The sequence below is a fragment of the Rhinoraja longicauda genome, chromosome 43, assembly GCF_053455715.1.
Source record: "Rhinoraja longicauda isolate Sanriku21f chromosome 43, sRhiLon1.1, whole genome shotgun sequence".
In the NCBI taxonomy this organism is placed as follows: domain Eukaryota; kingdom Metazoa; phylum Chordata; class Chondrichthyes; order Rajiformes; family Arhynchobatidae; genus Rhinoraja; species Rhinoraja longicauda.
The window spans coordinates 5,060,023-5,082,447 of record NC_135995.1 but is presented as its reverse complement, the minus strand read 5'-3'; the positions used below and the strand labels follow the sequence as shown (position 1 = coordinate 5,082,447).

The 22,425-nt window shown below is 63.1% G+C and overlaps 1 protein-coding gene across 1 annotated transcript in view; it reads right to left on the bottom strand.

The window, feature by feature from the left end:
- Positions 1–22,425, bottom strand: part of LOC144612190 (hemicentin-2-like) — an 80,762-nt gene that overhangs the window by 1,696 nt on the left and 56,641 nt on the right. The window contains exons 15-17 of the mRNA XM_078431748.1: positions 5,575–5,844; positions 2,899–2,986; positions 571–664 (exon numbers count right to left, since the gene is read on the bottom strand). Of these exons, the coding sequence (XP_078287874.1) occupies positions 571–664; positions 2,899–2,986; positions 5,575–5,844 (452 nt within the window). The remainder of the gene's footprint in view (positions 1–570; positions 665–2,898; positions 2,987–5,574; positions 5,845–22,425) is intronic.

The following is a 22,425-nucleotide window of genomic DNA, read 5'->3' as shown; positions in this document are numbered from 1 at the left end:
ACCCACTCACCAGGTGTTCTCCACGCGTGTCTGTCCCGTGTTGCCTGTGGCCCCGTGCCAGTAGCTGAACGTGTCCGGTGACAGGGGGCGGCACGCGTGTGCGTGTGCGTGTGCGTGATCAGCCAGACACATGTTCTCGTAAACGGTCACCTCACACGCGTCTGTGGGGGCACGTAGCGTGAGTGTGGATCCCCCTACCTCCCTCTCCCCTCCCCTCCCCTCCCCTCCCCTCCCCTCCCCTCCCCTCCCCTCCCCTCCCCTCCCCTCTCCTCTCCTCCCCTCCCCTCCCTCTCCTCCCCTCCCCTCCCCTCCCTCCCCTCCCCTCCCCTCTCCTCCCCTCCCCTCTCCTCCCCTCCCCTCCCCTCCCCTCCCCTCTCCTCCCCTCCCCTCCCCTCTCCTCCTCCCCTCCCCTCCCCTCCCCTCCCCTCTCCTCCCTCTCCTCTCCTCCCCTCTCCTCTGCTCCTCTCCCCTCCCCTTCCCCCCCTCCCCTCCCTCCCCTCCCCTCCCCTCTCCTCTCCTCCCCTCCCCTCCCCTCCCCTCCCTCCCCTCCCCTCTCTCCCATGGACATACCTTCCTGGTTTTCTTCACCACACTGTAGACTACATTTGTGGCATCGATGTTGACGTTACTCTGGGAATCTACTTGCTTCCGTCTGCTGTGGACACTGTTTAAGATCAATTTATTGTCACATGTACCAGTGAAGGTGCAGTGAAATGTGAGTGACCACACAGCCACCTATACACTAAAACTCTTGTTTGTTCGTTTGTTTGTTTGTTTGTTCCTGAACTACAGCCTAAACTGTACACGATAGCGCGACATTTCTCGGCCTACCTTACTCTCCATCGTCCCTTTGGTGCCAATGGAGAAGTTTCATTGAAATCGATGCTTATATTTTTAAAGATATTCACATTTTAAAAGTTGGCGGAGGAGGGGGGAGTGGGGATGGGAGGGGAGAGGGTGGAGCGGGGAGGAGGAGGAGGAGGAGGAGGGGAGAGGGGGAGGGAGGGAGGGGGAGGGGGAGGGGAGTGAAGTAGGGGGGAGGGGAGTGAGGGAGGGAGGGAGGGGAGTGGAGGGAAGGGGAGTGATGGAGGGGGGAGGGAGGGGAGGGAGGGTGGGATGGGGAGGAGGAGAAGGGGGGTGGGGAGGGTGGGAGGGGGGAGGAGGAGGAGGGGGGGTGGGGAGTGAGGGAGGGGGAGGAAGGGGGGAGGGGAGTTGAGGGGGGGAGGGGAAGGGGAGCTGAGGGGAGAGGGATGGAGATACGACACAGAGAAAAATCGCATCTCTGTCGAGGGTAGAGATTGACACAAGGTGACGTCACCGCCCCGCGCCCCACGTGACCTCACCCAGCCAGCGGCCACGTGCTCCCGCTCCACCAATGGCGGCCGCCCGGGCCGGGGGAACGGACTGCGGCTACGCAACCGCCGTTAGGCGAACACACTCGACCCCGCTCCCCGAACACACTCCGTTAACCTACACTGTCCGGGCCTGCACTGTCCGGGCCTACACTGTCCGGGCCTACACTGTCCGGGCCTACAGTGTCCTGGCCTACACTGTCCGGGCCTACTGCATCCGGGCTTACAGCATCCAGGCCTACGGCGTCCGGGCCTACAGCGTCTGGGCCTACAGCGTCCGGGCCTACAGTTTCCGGGCCTACAGTGTACGGGCCTACAGCGTCTGGTCCCTAGAGTGTCCGGGCCTACACTGTCCAGGCCTACAGCGTCCGTGCCTACATCGTCCGGGCCTGCACTGTCCAGGCTACAGCGTCCGGGCCTACAGCGTCCGGGCCTACAGCGTCCGGGCCTACAGTCTCTGGGCCTACAGCATCTGGGCCTACAGTGTCCGGGCATCCGGGCCTACAGTGTCCGGGCCTACAGTGACCCCCGGACCTACACTGTCCGGTCCTACACTGTCCGGGCCTACAGTGTCTGGGCCTACAGCGTCCGGGTATACAGTGTCCGGGCCTAATGCATCCGGGCCTACAGCGCCGGGCCTACAGTGTCCGGGTTTACAGTGTCTGGGCTTACAGTGTCCGGGCCTACAGCGGCCACCGGGCCTACAGTGTCCGGGCCTACAGCGTCCGGTCCTAGAGTGTCTGGGCCTACACTGTCCAGGCCTACAGCGTCTGGGCCTACAGCTTCCGGGCCTACAGCCTCCGGGCCTACAGCGTCCGGTACTACACTGTCCGGGCCTAATGCATCCGGGCCTACAGTGTCCGGGCCTACAACGTCCGGTCCTACAATCTCTGGGCCTACAGCATCCGGGCCTACAGTGTCCGGACATCCGGGCCTACAGTGTCCGGGCCTACAGTGACCCCCGGGCCTACACTGTCCGGGCCTACACTGTCCGGGCCTACAGCGTCCGGGCCTACAGTGTCCGGGCCTACAGCGTTCGGGACTACACTGTCTGGGCCTACAGCGTCCGGGCCTAGTGTCCGGGCCTACAGCGCCCCCGGGCCTACAGTGTCTGGGTCTTCAGCGGTCCCCGGATCTACAGTGTCCGGGCCTACAGTGTCCGGGCCTACAGTGTCCGGGCCTACACTGTCTGGGCCTACAGCGTCTGGGACTAGAGTGTCCGGGCCTACAGCGTCCAGGCCTACAGTGTCCGGGCCTACAGCGTCCGGGCCTACAGTGTCCGGGCCTACAGTGTCCAAGTCAACAGCGTCTGGGCCTACATTCTCCGGGCCTACAGTGTCCGGGCCTACACTGTCTGGGCCTACAGTGCCCCCGGGCCTACAGTGTCTGGGCTTTCAGCGGTCCCCGGGCCTACACTGTCCGGATCTACAGCGTCCGGGCCTACAGTGCCCCCTGGGCCTAATAAGGGACAAGGGCGGAGATGGAGACAGAGACGGAGACAGAGACAGGGAAGTGGGCAATGTTGAGCTCGGGGTTTTGTACTTACTGTCTGATGTAAAAGACCACAGGAATGATCAGGATGAGGAAGATGAGGGTAGGAGTAACACTTGCGATTATTTTCCTTTGTGTGCTCCCTGAAAGCAAATAAACATTGTCAATAGTGGACATCCCTGGAGGTGTGGGGCCAGGGTTAGGGGTTCAAGGGTTAGCGTTGGGATTACATGTCAGAGTTAGGCGTTAATGTCGGAGTTCGGAGTTGACGGTGGGTGTCGGGGGTCAAGGGTTAGGGATCGGGGGTCAGGGTTTGGCAGTGGGGGTCGCCCACTGTCCCATATTAGCCGGGACATTCTTTATTTTGGGCTGAATTAGGCCTGGGGGGCGCTGTAGGCCCGGGCACTGTAGGCCCGTACACTGTAGGCCCAGACGCTGTAGGACCGGACATTGTAGGCCCGGGCACTGTAGGACCGGACACTGTAGGCCCGGACACTGTAGGCCCGGACACTGTAGGCCCGGACGCTGTAGGCCCGGACACTGTAGGCCCAGACACTATAGGCCCGGTCGATGTAGGCCCGGGCACTGTAGGACCGTACACTGTAGGCCCGGACGCTGTAGGCCCGGACGCTGTAGGCCCAGACGCTGTAGGCCCGGACACTGTAGGCCCGGACACTGTAGGTCTGGACAGCGTAGGCCTGGAGGCCAGGGCGCCGCCTAACGGAGGTTGCGTAGCAACCCTCCTCCCGGCCCAGGCGGCCGCCATTTGTGGAGCAGGAGCATGTGGCCGCTGGCTGGCTGAGGTCACGTGGGGCGCGGGGCGGTGACGTCACCTTGTCCCGTATTTGGGAATGAGGAAGTTGGCAACCCCTAGATACAGGTGAGAGGTTGGGCTACGGGTGGGGTCGGGGGTGAGAACGTGGACAGGTACAAAGTGCTGGAGTAACTCAGCGGGTCAGGCAGCATCTCTGGAGTTTAGAAGATCGAGCGGGGGGGGGAGGGCCCCATTGAAACTTTCACCAAACAGCGAGCGGCCCGGACACAGTGGATGTGGAGAGGATGTTTCCACTAGTGGGAGAGTCTGGGACCAGAGGGCACGGCCTCAGAATTAAAGGACGTTCCTTTAGGAAGGAGATGAGGAGGAGTTTCTTTAGCCAGAGGGCGGTGAATCTGTGGGATTCTCTGCCACAGAGGGCGGTGGAGGCCGCAAGTCAGTGGGTGTTTGTAAGGCACAGAGACGGACAGATTCTCGATCAGTGCGGGTGTCAGGGGTTATGGGGTGAAGGCAGGAGAATGGGGTTGGGAGGGAGAGAGAGATAGACCAGCCGCGATTGAATGGCGGAGCGGACTGGATGGGCCGAATGGCCTAATTCTGCTCCTATCACTTGTGGCCTTCTGAGTTGCGACCTTGTCAACTGGGGAGGGTCAGAGATCAAGGGTCAAGGAACCAGGGGGGTCACGGGTCAGGGGTGAGTAGGGGTCACCTTCTTCCTCGCTCCCAAATACGGGACAAGGTGACGTCACCGCCCTGCGCCCCACGTGACCTCACCCAGCCAATGGCGGCTGCCCGGGCCGGGAGGCGAGTTGCTACGCAGCCTCCGTTAGGCGGCACCCGGGCCCCCGGGCCTACAGTGTGCGGGCCTACAGTGTGCGGGCCTACAGTGTGCGGGCCTACAGTGTGCGGGCCTACAGTGTCTGGGCCTACAGTGTCCGGGCCTACAGTGTCCGGGCCAATAGTGTCCCGGCCTATAGTGTCCGGGCCAATAGTGTCCCGGCCTACAGCGTCCGGGCCTACTGCGTCCGGGCCTACAGTGTTCGGGCGTACAGTGTCCGGGCCTACAGCGTCCGGGCCTACTGCGTCTGGGCCTACAGCATCCGGGCCTACACTGTCCGAGCTTAAAGCATCCGGGCCTACAGCGTCCGGGTGTACACTGTCCGGGCCTACAGCATGCGGATCTACAGCGTCCGGGTGTACACTGTCCGGGCCTACAGTGTCCGGGCCTACAGTCTGTGGACCTACAGTGCCCATGCCTACAGTGTCCGGGCCTACACTATCCCGTGCTTACACTGTCCGGGCCTACAATGTCAGGGCCTACAGTGTCCGGGCCTACTGCGTCCGGGCCTACAGTGTTCGGGCCTACAGTGTCCGGGCCCACAGTGTCCGAGCCTACAGTGTCTGGGTCTACACTGTCCCGGCCTACACTGTCCCGGCCTACACCGTCTGGGCCTACAGCGTCTGGGCCTACAGCCTACGGGCCTACAGCCTCCGGGTCTACACCACTCCCCGGGCCTAATACGGGACAAGGGCGAGCCAAGAGTGACCGGGCCTACAGTGACCGGGCCTACAGTGTCCGGGCCTGCACTGTCCGGGCCTACAGCGTCCGGGCCTACAGCGTCCTGGCCTACACTGTTCCGCCGGCCTTACAGTGTCCGGGCCTGCAGCGTCTGGGCCTACAGCGTCTGGGCCTACAGCGTCCTGGGCTACACTGTTCCCTCGGCTTTACAGTGACCGGGCCTGCAGTGCCCGGGCCTACACCGCCCCCCGGGCCTACAACGTCCCCCGGGCCTACAACGTCCCCCAGGCCTACAGCGCACCCCGGGCCTAATACGGGACAAGGGCAGTCCCGTACGGGACAAACCAATTCAGCCCACAATACGGGATGTCCCGGCTAATAAGGGACACTAGAGGTTAGGCCTGAGGCTTGAGTGGCAAACACCGAGGGATACTCACACAGAACCCGCACGGTTTTGGCGCCGGACGTCCGTTTGCCGATCTTGTTGGTCGCTGAGCAGTAATAATGGCAGGTCTGGTCGGCAATGTCGAAACTGGTCACCAGCTTGGAGTCGTTACCTTCCAGATCGTGCAGGATCCCAGAGCAGTCCTTCCTCCAATGGTACCTGTGAGAGGGCGGGTTGGCCTTATCCTTGCAATGTAGAGTCAACTCTTTCCCCTCCTCCACCTCAGCCGCCTCCAAAACCACACTCACATTTATCGGTGCATCTGTAAGGCAAATCAAAGATAACTCAGCGGGTCGGGCAGCATCTCTGTGGGGAACGTGGACAGGTACAAAGTGCTGGAGTAACTCAGCGGGTCGGGCAGCATCTGTGTGGAGAACGTGGACAGGTACAAAGTGCTGGAGTAACTCAGCGGGTCGGGCAGGATCTCTGTGGAGAACGTGGACAGGTACAAAGTGCTGGAGTAACTCAGCGGGTCAGGCAGCATCTCTGTGGAGAACGTGGACAGGTACAAAGTGCTGGAGTAACTCAGCGGGTCAGGCAGCATCTCTGTGGAGAACGTGGACAGGTACAAAGTGCTGGAGTAACTCAGCGGGTCGGGCAGGATCTCTGTGGAGAACGTGGACAGGTACAAAGTGCTGGAGTAACTCAGCGGGTCGGGCAGCATCTCTGTGGAGAACGTGGACAGGTACAAAGTGCTGGGGTAACTCAGCGGGTCAGGCAGCATCTCTGGAGAGAAGGAACGGGCGACGTTTCGGGTCGAGACCCTTTTTTTAAATGTTGAGGTTTAAAAGTAACACGAGGAAGTTTGCAGATGACACAAAGCTGGGTGGCATTGTGAACTGCAAAGAGGATGTTCGGAGGTTGCAGGGTGACCTGGACAGGTTGAGTGAGTGGGCAGATGCGTGGCAGATGCAGTATAATATAGATAAATGTGAGGTTATCCACTTTGGCGGCAAAAACAAGGAGGCAGATTATTATCTCAATTGTGTCAGATTAGGTAAGGGGGAATTGAAACGAGACCTGGGTGTCCTAGTGCATCAGTCACTGAAAGGAAGCATGCAGGTACAGCAGGCAGTGAAGAAAGCCAATGGAATGTTGGCCTTCATTGCGAGAGGATTTGAGTATAGGAGCAAAGAGGTCCTTCTGCAGTTGTACAGGGCCCTGGTGAGACCGCACCTGGAGTACTGTGCGCAGTTTTGGTCTCCAAATTTGTGGAAGGACGTCCTTGCTATTGAGGCAGTGCAGCGTAGGTTCACCAGGTTAATCCCCTGGATGGCGGGACTGTCGTACGAGGAAAGATTGGAAAGACTGGGGCTTGTATTCACTGGAGTTTAGAAGGATGAGAGGGGGATCTTATAGAGAGACGTGTAAAATTATAAAAGGACTGGACAAGCTAGATGCAGGAAACATGTTCCCAATGTTGGGGGAGTCCAGAACCAGGGGCCACACACACACAGTCTAAGAATAAAGGGGAGGACGTTTAAAACTGAGGTGAGAAGAAACTTTTCCAGTTGTGAATGTGTGGGATTCTCTGCCACAGAGGGCAGTGGAGGCCAATTCACTGGATGGATTTAAGAGAGAGTTAGATAGAGCTCTAGGGGCTAGTGGAATCAAGGGATATGGGGAGAAGGCAGGCACGGGTTACTGATTGTGGACGGTCAGCCGCGATCACAATGAATGGCGGTGCGTACAGGCTCGAAGGGCCGAATGGCCTCCTCCTGCACCCGTTGTGTACGTTTCTGTGGTAGAACAATGGAATGTGTTAAAAATGGTTTGCATTAAGATGGAAAAGCTTGTAACTTTGGTCTGGCAGCAGTTTGCATTCCTAGTTTACTTAAAGACATAGAATATGTGTGAGACTTTTCACGTAAGTCAATTAAAAAACCATTCATTCAAGGAGAGGTTATCCTGGATTAGAGGGCATTAGTAAAAGTGCAGAAATGCGAGAGGATTAGAAGCTGTTAGTTACGGGCGGTCACGGTGGCACAGCGGTATAGTCTCCGCCTTACAGCGAATGCAGCGCCGGAGACCCGGGTTCCATCCCGACCGCGGGCGCTGTCTGTACGGAGTTTGTGCGCACGTTCTCTCCCCGTGACCTGCGTGGGTTTTCTCCGGGCGCTCCGGTTTCCTCCCTCACTCCAAAGACGTGCGTGCGGGTTTGTAGGTTAATTGGCTTCGGTGTAAAGATTGTAAATTGTCCCCCAGTGTGTGTGTGTGCGTGCGTGCGTGCGTGTGTGTGTGTGTGTGTGTGTGTGTGTGTGTGGGATAGTGTTAGTGTGCGGGGATCGCTGGGCGGCACGGACTCGGTGGGCCGAAGGGCCTGTTTCCGCGCTGTATCTCTAAACTAAACTAAACTAAGATGTGAGTGGATTAGTGGGAATTAGCCACAAGGTGGGGATTTGTGTGGATTAGGACCGATTAGTTACAAGGAAAGATTTGCAGGAATTAGAAGATATTAGTTACAGGAAGAGGTTTGAGTTTATTTTCATTTCACGTGTAACGAGGTACAGTTAATTTAGTTTAGTTTAGTTTAAAGATACAGCGCGGAAACAGGCCCTTCGGCCCATCGAGTCCGTGCCGACCAGCGATCCCCACACACTAACACTATCCCACACACACACACACACACACACACACACACACACGCACACACACACACACGCGCACACACACACACACAGACACACACACATACACACGCACACACGCGCACACACACACACACACACACACACAGACACACACACACATACACACGCACACACACACACACACGCACACACATACACACGCACACACGCACACACATGCACACACACGCACACACGCACACACACACACACACATACACACGCACACACGCACACACGCACACACACACAAACACACGCACACACATGCACACACACACACACAGTAGGGACAATATTTACATTTACCGAAGCCAATTGACCCACAAACCCGCACGCACGTCTTTGGAGTGTGGGAGGAAACCGGAGCGCCCGGAGAAAACCCACGCAGGTCACGGGGAGAGAGAACGTGCGCACAAACTCCGTACAGACAGCGCCCGCGGTCGGGATGGAACCCGGGTCTCTGGCTCCGTGAGGCAGCAGTTCGACCCGCTGCGCCACCGTGACCGCCATTTTGTTGCGTGCTAACCAGTCTGCCGAAACACTATTCGCTACAGAGAGAGGTTTGTCTGGATTATCAGCGACAAGGAGAGATTTTTAAAGGGGAGATTGACAGATTCTCGATCCAGGCCTACACTGTCCGTGCCTACAGCGTCCGTGCCTAAAGCGTCCGGGCCTACAGTGTCCGGGCCTACAGCGCCCTCCTGGCCCACAGTGTCTGGGCCTATAGTGTCCGGGCCTAAACTGTCCTGGGGCCTACAGTGTCCGGGCCTACAGTGTCCGGGCCTACACTGTCCGGGCCTACACGTCCGGGCCTAGAGCGTCCAGGCCAACAGCGCCCCCCTGGCCCACAGTCTGGGCCTACAGCGTCCGAGCTTACAGCGTCCGGGCCTACAGCATCCGGGCCTACAGTGCTTCCCGGCCCACACTGTCCGGGCCTACACTGTCCGGGCCTAAACTGTCCGGGCCTACAGTGTCCGGTTCTTACAGTGTCCGGGCCTCCAGGCCTACACTGAGCCTACAGTCCGGGCTTAAACTGTCCCGGCCTACAGCGTCCGGGACTACAGCATCCGGGCCAACAGCATCCGGGCCTACAGCGCTCCCCGACAACGTCCGGGCCTAAACTGTCCGGGCCTACACTGTACGGTCCTACAGCATCCAGGCCTACAGCGCCCGGGCCCACAGTCCGGGCCTATTGCGCCCCCCTGGCCGACAGTGTCTGGGCCTAGAGTGTCTGGGCCTACAGCGCCCCCCTGGCCCACAGTCTGGGACTACAGCATCTGGGCCTACAGCGTCCGGGCCTACAGTGCACCCCGGCCCACAGTGTCTGGGCCTACAGTGTCCGGGCCTACAGTGTCCAGGCCTACAGCGTCCGGGCCTACACTGTCCGGGCCTACACTGTACAGGCCTACACTGCCCGGGCCTACTGTATCCGGGCCTACAGTGTCCGGGCCTAAACTATCCGGGCCTAAACTGTCCGGGCCTAGAGTGTCCGAGCCTACAGCGCCCCGCTGGCCCACAGTCTGGGCCTACAGCGTCCGGGCCTACAGCGTCCAGGCCTACAGCGTCTGGGCCTACACTGTCCGGGTCTACACTTTCCGGGCCTACACTGCCGGCCTACACTGTCCGGGCCTACACTGTATGGGCCTACACTGTCCGGGCCTACAGTGTCCCAGGCCTACAGCATCCGGGCCCAGAGTGTTTGGGCCTACAGCGCCCCCCACTGGCCCACAGTCTGGGCCTACAGCGTCCGGACCTACAGCGTCCGGACCCACAGCGTCCGGGCCTACAGCATCCGGGCCTACAGCGTCCGGGCCTACAGTGTCCGGACCTCCGGGCCTACACTGTCTGGGCCTACGGCGTCCGGGCCTAACGCGTCCGAGCCTACAGTGTCCGGGCTTAAACCATCCCGGCCTACAGCGTCCGGTCCTAAAGCATCTGTGCCTACAGCATCTGGGCCTACAGTGCCCCCCAGCCCATACTGTCCGGGCCTACACTGTCCGGGCCTACACTGTCCGGGCCTACAGTGTCCGGGCCTCCGAGCCTACACTGTCCGGGCCTACAGTGTCCAGGCCTACACTGTCCGGGCCTACAGCGTCCGTGCCTACAGCGTCCGTGCCTAAAGCATCCGGGCCTACAGTGTCCGGGCCTACTGCGCCCTCCAGGCCTACAGTGTCCGGGCCTACACTGTCCGGGCCTACACGTCCGGGCCTACAGCGTCCAGTGCAACAGCGCCCCCCTGGCCCACAGTCTGGGCCTACAGCGTCCGAGCTTACAGCGTCCGGGCCTACAGCATCCGGGCCTACAGTGCCCCCCGGCCCACACTGTCCGGACCTACACTGTCCGGACCTACACTGTCCGGGCCTAAACTGTCCAGGCCTACAGTGTCCGGTTCCTACAGTGTCCGGGCCTCCGGGCCTACACTGTCCGAGCCTACAGTCCGGGCTTAAACTGTCCCGGCCTAGAGCGTCCGGGACTACAGCATCCGGGCCAACAGCATCCGGGCCTACAGCGCACCCCGACAGCGTCTGGGCCTAAACTGTCCGGGCCTAAAATGTCCGGTCCTACAGCGTCCAGACCTACAGCGCCCCCTTGGCCCACAGTGTCTGGGCCTAGAGTGTCCGGGCCTACAGCGCCCCCTTGGCCCACAGTCTGGGTCTACAGTGTCCGGGCCTACAGTGTCCGGGCCTACAGCATCCGGGCCTACACTGACCGAGCCTATAGTGTCCGGGCCTACAGCGCCCCCCTGGCCCACAGTGTCTGGGCCTACAATATCCGGTCCTACAGCATCCGGGCCCACAGTCCGGACCTACAGCGCCCCCCTGGCCCACAGTGTCTGGGCCTAGTGTCCGGGCCTACAGCGCCCCCTTGTCCCACAGTATGGGCCTACAGCGTTCGAGCTTACAGCGTCCGGGTCTACAGCATCCAGGCCTACAGTGTCCGGGCCCACAGCATTCGGGCCTACACTGTCCGAGCCTATACTGTCCTGGCCCACAGTGTCCGGGCCTACACTGTCCGGGCCTACACTCTCCGGGCCTAAGGTGTCCGGTTCCTAAAGTGTCCGGGCCTCCGGGCCTACACTGTCCGAGCCTACAGCCTGGGCTTAAACTGTCCCGGCCTACAGCGTCCGGGCCTACAGCATCCGGGCCAACAGCATCCGGGCCTACAGCGCTCCCTGACAGCGTCTGGGCCTACACTGTCCGGGCCTACACTATCCGGGCCTACATTGTCCGGTCCTACAGCGTCCAGGCCTACAGCGTCCGGGCCCACAGTCCGGGCCTACAGTGTCTGGGCCTAGAGTGTACGGGCCTACAGTGCCCACCTGGCCCACAGTCCGGGCCTACAGCGTCCGGGCCTACAGCGTCCGTGCCTACAGTGCACCCCGGCCCACAGTGTCTGGGCCTACAGTGTCCGGGCCTACAGTGTATAGGCCTACAGCGTCCGGGCCTACACTGTCCGGACCTACACGTCCGGGCCTACAGCATCCAGGCCAACAGCGTCTTGGTCTACACTGTCCGGACCTACACTGTCCAGGCCTACAGAGTCCGGACATACAGCGTCCAGGCCTACACTGTCCGGGCCTACACTGTCCGGGCCGACACTGTCCGGGCCTACACTGTCCGGGCCTACACTGTCCGGGCCTACACTGTCCGGGCCTACAGTGTCCCAGGCCTACAGCATCCGGGCCTAGAGTGTATGGGCCTACAGCGCCCCCCCTGGCCCACAGTGTCTGGGCCTACAGCGCCCCACTGGCCCACAGTCTGGGCCTACAGCGTCCGTCCGGACCTACAGCATCCGGGCCTACAGTGTCCGGGCCTACACTGTCTGGGCCTACATTTCCTACAGTGTCCGGGCCTCCGGGCCTACACTGTCCGAGCCAACAGTGTCCGGGCTTAAACCGTCCCGGCCTACAGCGTCCGGTCCTACAGCATCTGGGCCTACAGCATCTGGGCCTACAGCGTCCGGTCCTACAGCATCTGGGCCTACAGCATCCGGGCCTACAGTGCCCCCCAGCCCACACTGTCCGGGCCTACACAGTCCGGGCCTACAGTGCCCGGGCCTCCGAGCCTACACTGTCCGGGCCTACAGTGTTCAGGCCTACACGGTCCGGGCCTACAGCGTCCGTGCCTAAAGCGTCCAGGCCTACAGTGTCCGGGCCTACAGCGCCCTCCTGTCCCACAGTGTCTGGGCCTACAGTGTCCGGGCCTACAGCGCCCCCCTGGCGGACAGTCTGGGCCTACAGCGTCCGAGCTTACAGCGTCCGGGCCTACAGCATCCGGGCCTACAGTGCCCCCCGGCCCACAGTGTACGGGCCTACAGTGTACGGGCCTACAGTGTCCGGGCCTACACTGTCCGGGCCTACACTGTCTGGGCCTACACTGTCCGGGCCTACAGTATCCGGTTCCTACAGTGTCCGGGCCTCCGGGCCTAAACTGTCCGAGCCTACAGTCCGGACCTACACTGTCCAGGCCTACAGCGTCCGGGCCTACAGCATCCGGGCCTACACTGTCCGGGCCTACACTGTCCGGTCTTACAGCGTGCAGGCCTACAGCGTCCGGGCTCAGAGTGTCTGGGCCTAGAGTGTCTGGGCCTACAGCGCCCCCCTGGCCCACAGTCTGAGCCTACAGTGTCCGAGCTTACAGCGCCCGGGCCTACAGCATCCGGGCCTACAGTGCCCCCCGGTCCGCAGTGTCCGGGCCTACAGTGTCCGGGCCTACAGCATCCGGGCCTACACTGTCCGAACCTACACTGTACAGGCCTACAGCGTCCCGGTCTACACTGTACAGGCCTACACTGCCCGGGCCTACAGTATCCGGGCCTACAATGTCCGGGCCTACAGTATCCGGGCCTACAATGTCCGGGCCTAAACAGACCGGGCCTACAGTGTCCGGGCCTACAGTGTCCGGGCCTACAATGTCCGGGCCTACACTGACCGGGCCCACGCGTCCGGGCCTACAGCATCCAGGCCTACAGCATCCAGGCCAACAGCGTCTGGGCCTACACTGTCCGGGCCTACAGTATCCGGTTCCTACAGTGTCCGGGCCTCCGGGCCTAAACTGTCCGAGCCCACAGTCCGGACCTACACTGTCCGAGCCCACAGTCCGGACCTACACTGTCCAGGCCTACAGCGTCCGGGCCTACAGCATCCAGGCCTACATTGTCCGGGCCGACACTGTCCGGGCCTACACTGTCCGGACCAACACTGTCCGGGACTACAGTGTACCAGGCCTAGAGCATCCTGGCCTAGAGCATCCTGGCCTAGAGTGTCTGGGCCTACAGCGCCCCCCCCCCCCCCGGCCCACAGTGTCTGGGCCTAGAGCGCCCCACTGGCCCACAGTCTGGGCCTACAGTGTCCGAGCTTACAGCGTCCGGGCCTACAGCATCCGGGCCTACAGCATCCGGGCTTACACTGTCCGGGCCTACAGCGTCCGGTTCCTACAGTGTCCAGGCCTCCGGGCCTAAACTGTTCGAGCCTACAGTCCGGACCTACGCTGTCCAGGCCTACAGCGTCAGGGCCTACACAGTCCAGACCGACACTGTCCGGGCCTACACTGTCCGGGCCGACACTGTCCGGGCCTACACTGTCCGGGCCGACACTGTCCGGGCCGACACTGTCCGGGCCGACACTGTCCGGGCCGACACTGTCCGGGCCGACACTGTCCGGGCCTACAGCATCCTGGCCTAGAGTGTCTGGCCCACAGTGTCTGGGACTACAGCGCCCCACTGGCCCACAGTCTGGGCCTACAGCGTCCGTCCAGACGTACAGCATCCGGGCCTAAAGCGTCCAGGCCTACAGTGTCCGGCCCTCCGGACCTACACTGTCTGGGCCTACAGTGTCCGGTTCCTACAGTGTTCGGGCCTCCGGGCCTACGCTGTCCGAACCTACAGTCCGGGCTTAAACTGTCCCGGCCTACAGCGTCCGGGCCTACAGCATCCGGGCCTACAGCACTCCCTGACAGCATCCGGGCCTAAACTGTCCGGACCTACACTGTCCGGGCCTACACTGTCCGGGCCTACACTGTCCGGGCCTACAGCATCCTGGCCTAGAGTGTCTGGCCCACAGTGTCTGGGACTACAGCGCCCCACTGGCCCACAGTCTGGGCCTACAGTGTCCGTCCGGACGTACAGCATCCGGGCCTAAAGCGTCCAGGCCTACAGTGTCTGGGCCTACAGTGTCCGGTTCCTACAGTGTTCGGGCCTCCGGGCCTACGCTGTCCGAACCTACAGTCCGGGCTTAAACTGTCCCGGCCTACAGCGTCCGGGCCTACAGCATCCGGGCCTACAGCACTCCCTGACAGCGTCCGGGCCTAAACTGTCCGGACCTACACTGTCCGGTCCTACAGAGTCCAGGCCTACAGCGTCCGGGCCCACAGTCCTGGCCCACAGTGTCTGGGCCTAGAGTGTCCGGCCTACAGTCTGGGCCTACAGCATCCGAGCTTACAGCATCCGGGCCTAGAGCATCCGGGCCTACAGTGCCCCCTGGCCCACAGTGTCCGGGCCTACAGCATCCGGGCCTACAGCATCCCGGCCTACACTGTCCGAGCCTATACTGTCCTGGCACACAGTGACCGGGCCTACACTGTCCGGGCCTACAGTGTCCAGTTCCTACAGTGTCCGGGCCTCCGGGCCTCCGGGCCTACACTGTCTGAGCCTACAGTCCGGGCTTAAACTGTCCTGGCCTACAGCGTCCGGGCCTACAGCATCCGGGCCAACAGCGCTCCCCGACAGCGTCCAGGCCTAAACTGTCCGGGCCTACACTGTCCGGTCCTACAGCGTCCAGGCCTACAGCGCCCCCTGGCCCACAGTGTCTGGGCCTAGAGTGTCCGGGCCGACAGCGCCCCTCTGGCCCGCAGTCTGGGCCTACAGCGTCCAGGCCTAAAGCGTCCGGGCATACAGTGCACCCGGGCCCACAGTGTCTGGCCCTACAGTGTCCGGGCCTAAAATGTCCAGGCCTACAGCGTCCGGGCCTACACTGTCCGGACCTACACTGTACAGGCCTACACTGCCCTGGCATACACTGCCCAGGCCTACAGTATCCGGGCCTACAGTGTCCGGGCCTAAACTGTCCGGGCCTACAGTGTCCAGGCCTACAGTGTCCGGGCCTACAGCGCCCGGGCCAACAGTGTCCGGGCCTAGTGTGTCTGGGTCTACAGCGCCCCCCTGGCCCCACAGTGTCTGGCCCCACAGTGTCTGGGCCCACAGTGTCTGGGCCTACTGTGCCCCGCTGCCACACAGCGTCCGGGCCCACAGCGTCCGGGCCTACCGCGTCCGGGCCTACGGCGTCCGGGCCTACGGCGTTCGGGCCTAAAGCGTCCGGGCCTACACTGTCCGGTCCTACAGCGTGCAGGCCTACAGCGTCCGGGCCCACAGTCCGAACCTACAGCGTCCGAACCTACAGCGTCCGGGCTCACAGTGTCTGGGCCTACAGCATCCGGGCCTACAGTGCCCCCCAGCCCACACAGTCCGGGCGTCCAGTGCCCGGGCCTCCGAGCCTACACTGTCCGGGCCTACAGTGTCCAGGCCTACACGGTCCGGGCCTACACAGTCCGGGCGTACAGTGCCCGGGCCTCCGAGCCTACACTGTCCGGGCCTACAGTGTCCAGGCCTACACGGTCCGGGCCTACAGCGTCCGTGCCTAAAGCGTCCGGGCCTACAGTGTCCGGGCCTACAGCGCCCTCCTGTCCCACAGTGTCTGGGCCTACAGTGTCCGGGCCTACAGCGCCCCCCTGGCGGACAGTCTGGGCCTACAGCGTCCGAGCTTACAGCGTCCGGGCCTACAGTGCCCCCCGGCCCACAGTGTACGGGCCTACAGTGTCCGGGCCTACACTGTCTGGGCCTACACTGTCCGGGCCTACAGTATCCGGTTCCTACAGTGTCCGGGCCTCCGGGCCTAAACTGTCCGAGCCTACAGTCCGGACCTACACTGTCCAGGCCTACAGCGTCCGGGCCTACACTGTCCGGACCTACACTTTCCGGGCCTACACTGTCCGGGACTACAGTGTACCAGGCCTACAGCATCCTGGCCTAGAGTGTCTGGGCCTACAGCGCCCCACTGGCCCACAGTCTGGGCCTACAGCGTCCGTCCGGACCTACAGCATCGGGGCCTACAGCGTCCGTGCCTAGTGTCCGGACCTCCGGGCCTACACTGTCTGGGCCTACAATGTCCGGGCCTACAGCATCCGGGCCTACACTGTCCTGGCCCACAGTGTCCAGGCCCACAGTGTCCAGGCCCACAGTGTCCAGGCCCACAGTGTCCAGGCCCACAGTGTCCAGGCCCACAGTGTTCCTACAGTGTCCGGGCCTACACTGTCCGAGCCTACAGTCCGGGCTTAAACTGTCCCGGCCTACAGCGTCCGGGCCTACAGCATCCGGGCCAACAGCATCCGGGCCTACAGCGCTCCCCGACAGCGTCCGGGTCTAAACTGTCCGGGCCTACACTGTCCGGTCCTACAGCGTGCAGGCCTACAGCGTCCGGGCTCAGAGTGTCTGGGCCTAGAGTGTCCGGGCCTACAGCGCCCCCCTGGCCCACAGTCTGAGCCTACAGTGTCCGAGCTTACAGCGCCCGGGCCTACAGCATCCGGGCCTACAGTGCCCCCCGGTCCGCAGTGTCCGGGCCTACAGTGTCCGGGCCTACAGTGTCCGGGCCTACAGCATCCGGGCCTACACTGTCCGAACCTACACTGTACAGGCCTACAGCGTCCCGGTCTACACTGTACAGGCCTACACTGCCCGGGCCTATAGTATCCGGGCCTACAATGTCCGGGCCTAAACAGACCGGGCCTACAGTGTCCGGGCCTACAGTGTCCGGGCCTACAGTGTCCGGGCCTACAATGTCCGGGCCTACACTGACCGGGCCCACGCGTCCGGGCCTACAGCATCCAGGCCAACAGCGTCCGGGCCTACACTGTCCGGGCCTACAGTATCCGGTTCCTACAGTGTCCGGGCCTCCGGGCCTAAACTGTCCGAGCCCACAGTCCGGACCTACACTGTCCAGGCCTACAGCGTCCGGGCCTACAGCATCCGGGCCTACACTGTCTGGGCCGACACTGTCCGGGCCTACACTGTCCGGACCTACACTGTCAGGGACTACAGTGTACCAGGCCTAGAGCATCCTGGCCTAGAGTGTCTGGGCCTACAGCGCCCCCCCCCCCCCCCCCTGGCCCACAGTGTCTGGGCCTAGAGCGCCCCACTGGCCCACAGTCTGGGCCTACAGCGTCCGTCCGGATCTACAGCATCCGGGCCTACAGCGTCTGGGCCTACAGTGTCCGGACCTCCGAGCCTATACTGTCCTGGCCCACAGTGTCCAGGGCGACAGTGTTCCTACAGTGTCCGGGCCTCTGGGCCTACAGTGTCCGGGCCTCCGGGCCTACACTGTCCGAGCCTACAGTCCGGGCTTAAACTGTCCCGGCCTATAGCGTCCGGGCCTACAGCATCCGGGCCAACAGCATCCGGGCCTATAGCGCTCCCGGACAGCGTCCGGGTCTAAACTGTCCGGGCCTACACTGTCCGGGCCTACACTGTCCGGTCCTACAGCGTGCAGGCCTACAGCGTCCGGGCCCACAGTCCGAACCTACAGCGTCCGGGCTCACAGTGTCTGGGCCTAGAGTGTCCGGGCCTACAGCATCCGGGCTTACACTGTCCGGGCCTACAGTGTCCGGGCCTCCGGGCCTAAACTGTTCGAGCCTACAGTCCGGACCTACGCTGTCCAGGCCTACAGCGTCAGGGCCTACACAGTCCAGACCGACACTGTCCGGGCCTACACTGTCCGGGCCTACACTGTCCGGGCCTACACTATCCGGGCCGACACTGTCCGGGCCTATAGCATCCTGGCCTAGAGTGTCTGGCCCACAGTGTCTGGGACTACAGCGCCCGGGACTACAGCGCCCCACTGGCCCACAGTCTGGGCCTACAGCGTCCGTCCGGACGTACAGCATCCGGGCCTAAAGCGTACAGGCCTAGAGTGTCCGGCCCTCCGGGCCTACACTGTCTGGGCCTACAGTGTCCGGTTCCTACAGTGTTCGGGCCTCCGGGCCTAAGCTGTCCGAACCTACAGTCCGGGCTTAAACTGTCCCGGCCTACAGCGTCCGGGCCTACAGCATCCGGGCCTACAGCACTCCCTGACAGCGTCCGGGCCTAAACTGTCCGGACCTACACTGTCCGGTCCTACAGAGTCCAGGCCTACAGCTTCCGGGCCCACAGTCCTGGCCCACAGTGTCTGGGCCTAGAGTGTCCGGCCTACAGTCTGGGCCTACAGCATCCGAGCTTACAGCGTCCGGGCCTAGAGCATCCGGGCCTACAGTGCCCCCTGGCCCACAGTGTCCGGGCCTACAGCATCCGGGCCTACAGCATCCCGGCCTACACTGTCAGAGTCTATACTGTCCTGGCACACAGTGTCCGGGCCTACACTGTCCGGGTCTACACTGTCCGGGCCTACAGTGTCCAGTTCCTACAGTGTCCGGGTGTCCGGGCCTCCGGGCCTACACTGTCTGAGCCTACAGTCCGGGCTTAAACTGTCCCGGCCTACAGCATCCGGGCCTACAGCATCCGGGCCAACAGCGCTCCCCGACAGCGTCCAGGCCTAAACTGTCCGGGCCTACACTGTCCGGTCCTACAGCGTCCAGGCCTACAGCGTCCGGGCCTACAGCGCCCCCTGGCCCACAGTGTCTGGGCCTAGAGTGTCCGGGCCTACAGCGCCACTCTGGCCCGCAGTCTGGGCCTACAGCGTCCAGGCCTAAAGCGTCCGGGCATACAGTGCACCCGGGCCCACAGTGTCTGGCCCTACAGTGTCTGGGCCTAAAATGTCCAGGCCTACAGCGTCCGGGCCTACACTGTCCGGACCTACACTGTACAGGCCTACACTGCCCTGGCCTACACTGCCCAGGCCTACAGTATCCGGGCCTACAGTGTCCGGGCCTAAACTGTCCGGGCCTACAGTGTCGAGGCCTACAGTGTCCGGGCCTACAGCGCCCGGGCCAACAGTGTCCGGGCCTAGTGTGTCTGGGTCTACAGCGCCCCCCTGGCCCCACAGTGTCTGGGCCCACAGTGTCTGGGCCTACTGTGCCCCGCAGCCCCACAGCGTCCGGGCCCACAGCATCCGGGCCTACGGCGTCCGGGCCTACGGCGTCCGGGCCTACGGCGTCCGGGCCTACGGCGTCCGGGCCTACGGCGTCCGGGCCTACGGCGTTCGGGCCTACGGCATTCGGGCCTAAGGCGTCCGGGCCTACAGCGTCCGGGCCCACAGTCCGAACCTACAGCGTCCGAACCTACAGCGTCCGGGCTCACAGTGTCTGGGCCTAGAGTGTCCGGGCCTACAGCGCCCGCCTGGACCACAGTCTGGGCCTACAGTGCCCGAGCTTACAGCGTCCGGGCCTACAGCATCCGGGCTTACACTGTCCGGGCCTACAGCGTCCGGTTCCTACAGTGTCCGGGCCTCCGGGCCTAAACTGTTCGAGCCTACAGTCCGGACCTACGCTGTCCAGGCCTACAGCGTCAGGGCCTACACAGTCCAGACCGACACTGTCCGGGCCTACACTGTCCGGGCCTACACTGTCCGGGCCTACACTGTCCGGGCCTACACTGTCCGGGCCTACACTGTCCGGGCCTACACTGTCCGGGCCAACACTGTCCGGGCCAACACTGTCCGGGCCTACAGCATCCTGGCCTAGAGTGTCTGGCCCACAGTGTCTGGGACTACAGCGCCCCACTGGCCCACAGTCTGGGCCTACAGCGTCCGTCCGGACGTACAGCATCCGGGCCTAAAGCGTCCAGGCCTACAGTGTCCGGCCCTCCGGGCCTACACTGTCTGGGCCTACAGTGTCCGGTTCCTACAGTGTTCGGGCCTCCGGGCCTACGCTGTCCGAGCCTACAGTCCGGGCTTAAACTGTCCCGGCCTACAGCGTCCGGGCCTACAGCATCCGGGCCTATAGCACTCCCTGACAGCGTCCGGGCCTAAACTGTCCGGGCCTACACTGTCCGGTCCTACAGAGTCCAGGCCTACAGCGTCCGGGCCCACAGTGTCTGGGCCTAGAGTGTCCGGCCTACAGCGCCCCCCTGGCCCACAGTCTGGGCCTACAGCATCCGAGCTTACAGCGTCCGGGCCTAGAGCATCCGGGCCTGCAGTGCCCCCTGGCCCACAGTGTCCGGGCCTACAGCATCCCGGCCTACACTGTCCGAGCCTATACTGTCCTGGCACACAGTGTCCGGGCCTACACTGTCCGGGTCTACACTGTCCGGGCCTACAGTGTCCAGTTCCTACAGTGTCCGGGCCTCCACTGTCTGAGCCTACAGTCCGGGCTTAAAATGTCCCAGCCTACAGCTTCCGGGCCTACAGCATCCGGGCCAACAGCGCTCCCCGACAGCGTCCAGGCCTATACTGTCCGGGCCTACACTGTCCGGGCCTACACTGTCCGGTCCTACAGAGTCCAGGCCTACAGCGTCCGGGCCCACAGTCCTGGCCCACAGTGTCCGGGCCTAGTGTGTCTGGGTCTACAGCGCCCCCCTGGCCCACAGTCTGGGCCTACAGCCTCCGGGCCTACACTGTCTGGGCCTACGGCGTCCGGGCCTGAAGCTTCCTAGCCTACAGTGTCCGGGCTTAAACCGTCCCGGCCTACAGTGTCCAGTCCTACATCATCTGGGCCTACAGTGTCTGGGCCTACAGTGTCCAGGCCTACAGTGTCCTGACCTACAGTGTCCTACAGTGTCCGGGCCTCCGGGCCTCCGGGCCTCCGGGCCTCCGGGCCTCCGGGCCTCCGGGCCTCCGGGCCTCCGGGCCTCCGGGCCTCCGGGCCTCCGGGCCTCCGGGCCTCCGGGCCTCCGGGCCTCCGGGCCTCCGGGCCTCCGGGCCTCCGGGCCTCCGGGCCTCCGGGCCTCCGGGCCTCCGGGCCTCCGGGCCTACACTGTCCGAGCCTACAGTCTGGGCTTAAACTGTCCCGGCCTACAGCGTCCGGGCCTACAGCATCCGGGCCAACAGCATCCGGGCCTACAGCGCTCCCCGACAGCGTCCGGGCCTACAGCGCTCCCCGACAGCGTCCGGGCCTAAACTGTCCGGGCCTATATTGTCCTGGCCCACAGTGTCCGGGCCTACAGCGTCCAGGCCTACAGCGTCCGGGCCCACAGTCCTGGCCCACAGTGTCTGGGCCTAGAGTGTCCGGGCCTACAGTGCCCCCCGGCCGACAGTGCCCGGGCCTACAGTGTCCGGGCCTACAGCATCCGGGCTTACACTGTCCGAGCCTATACTGTCCAGGCCCACAGTGTCCGGGCCTACACTGTCCGGGCCTACACTGTCCGGGCCTACAGTGTCCGGGCCTCCGGGCCTCCACTGTCCAAGTCAACAGTCCGGGCTTAAACTGTCCCGGCCTACAGTGTCCGGGCCTACAGCATCCGGGCGAACAGCGCTCCCCGACAGCATCCGGGCCTAAACTGTCCAGGCCTACACTGTCTGGTCCTACAGCGTCCAGGCCTACAGCGTCCAGGCCCACAGTCCGGGCCTACAGCACCCCCCTGGCCCACAGTTCTGGGCCTCGAGTGTCCGGGCCTACAGCGCCCCCCTGGCCCACAGTCTGGGCCTACAGCGTCCGGGCCTACAGCGTCCGGGCCTACAGCGTCCGGGCCTACAGTGTCCGGGCCTACAGTGCACCCCGGCCCACAGTGTCTGGGCCTACAGTGTCCGCGCCTAGAGTGTCCGGGCCTACAGCGTCCGGGCCTATAGTGCCCCCTGGCCCACAGTTTCCTGGCCTACAGTGTCCGGGCCTACAGCGTCTGGGCCTACAGCAACCGGGCCTACAGCGTCCGGGCCTACACTGTCCGGGCCTACACTGTCCGGGCCTACACTGTCCGGGCCTACAGCGCCCCCCCAGGCCTAATACAGCGGCCTAATATGGTCCAACACTGTCCGGGCCTACAGTATCCGGGCCAACAGCGTCCGGGCCTAAAGCGTCTGGGCCAACAGCATCCGGGCCTACAGTGTCCCCCGGGCCTACATCGTCTGGGCCTACACTGTCCGGGCCGGAACTGTCCTTGCCTACAGCATCCGGGCCCATTGTCCGAGCATACAGCGTCCGGGCCTACAGTGTCCGGGCCTACACTGTCCGGGCCTACAGCACCCCCCAGGCCTAATACAGCGGCCTAATACGGTCCAACACTGTCCGGGCCTACAGTATCCGGGCCTACAGCGTCCGGGCCTAAAGCGTCTGGGCCAACAGCATCCGGGCCTA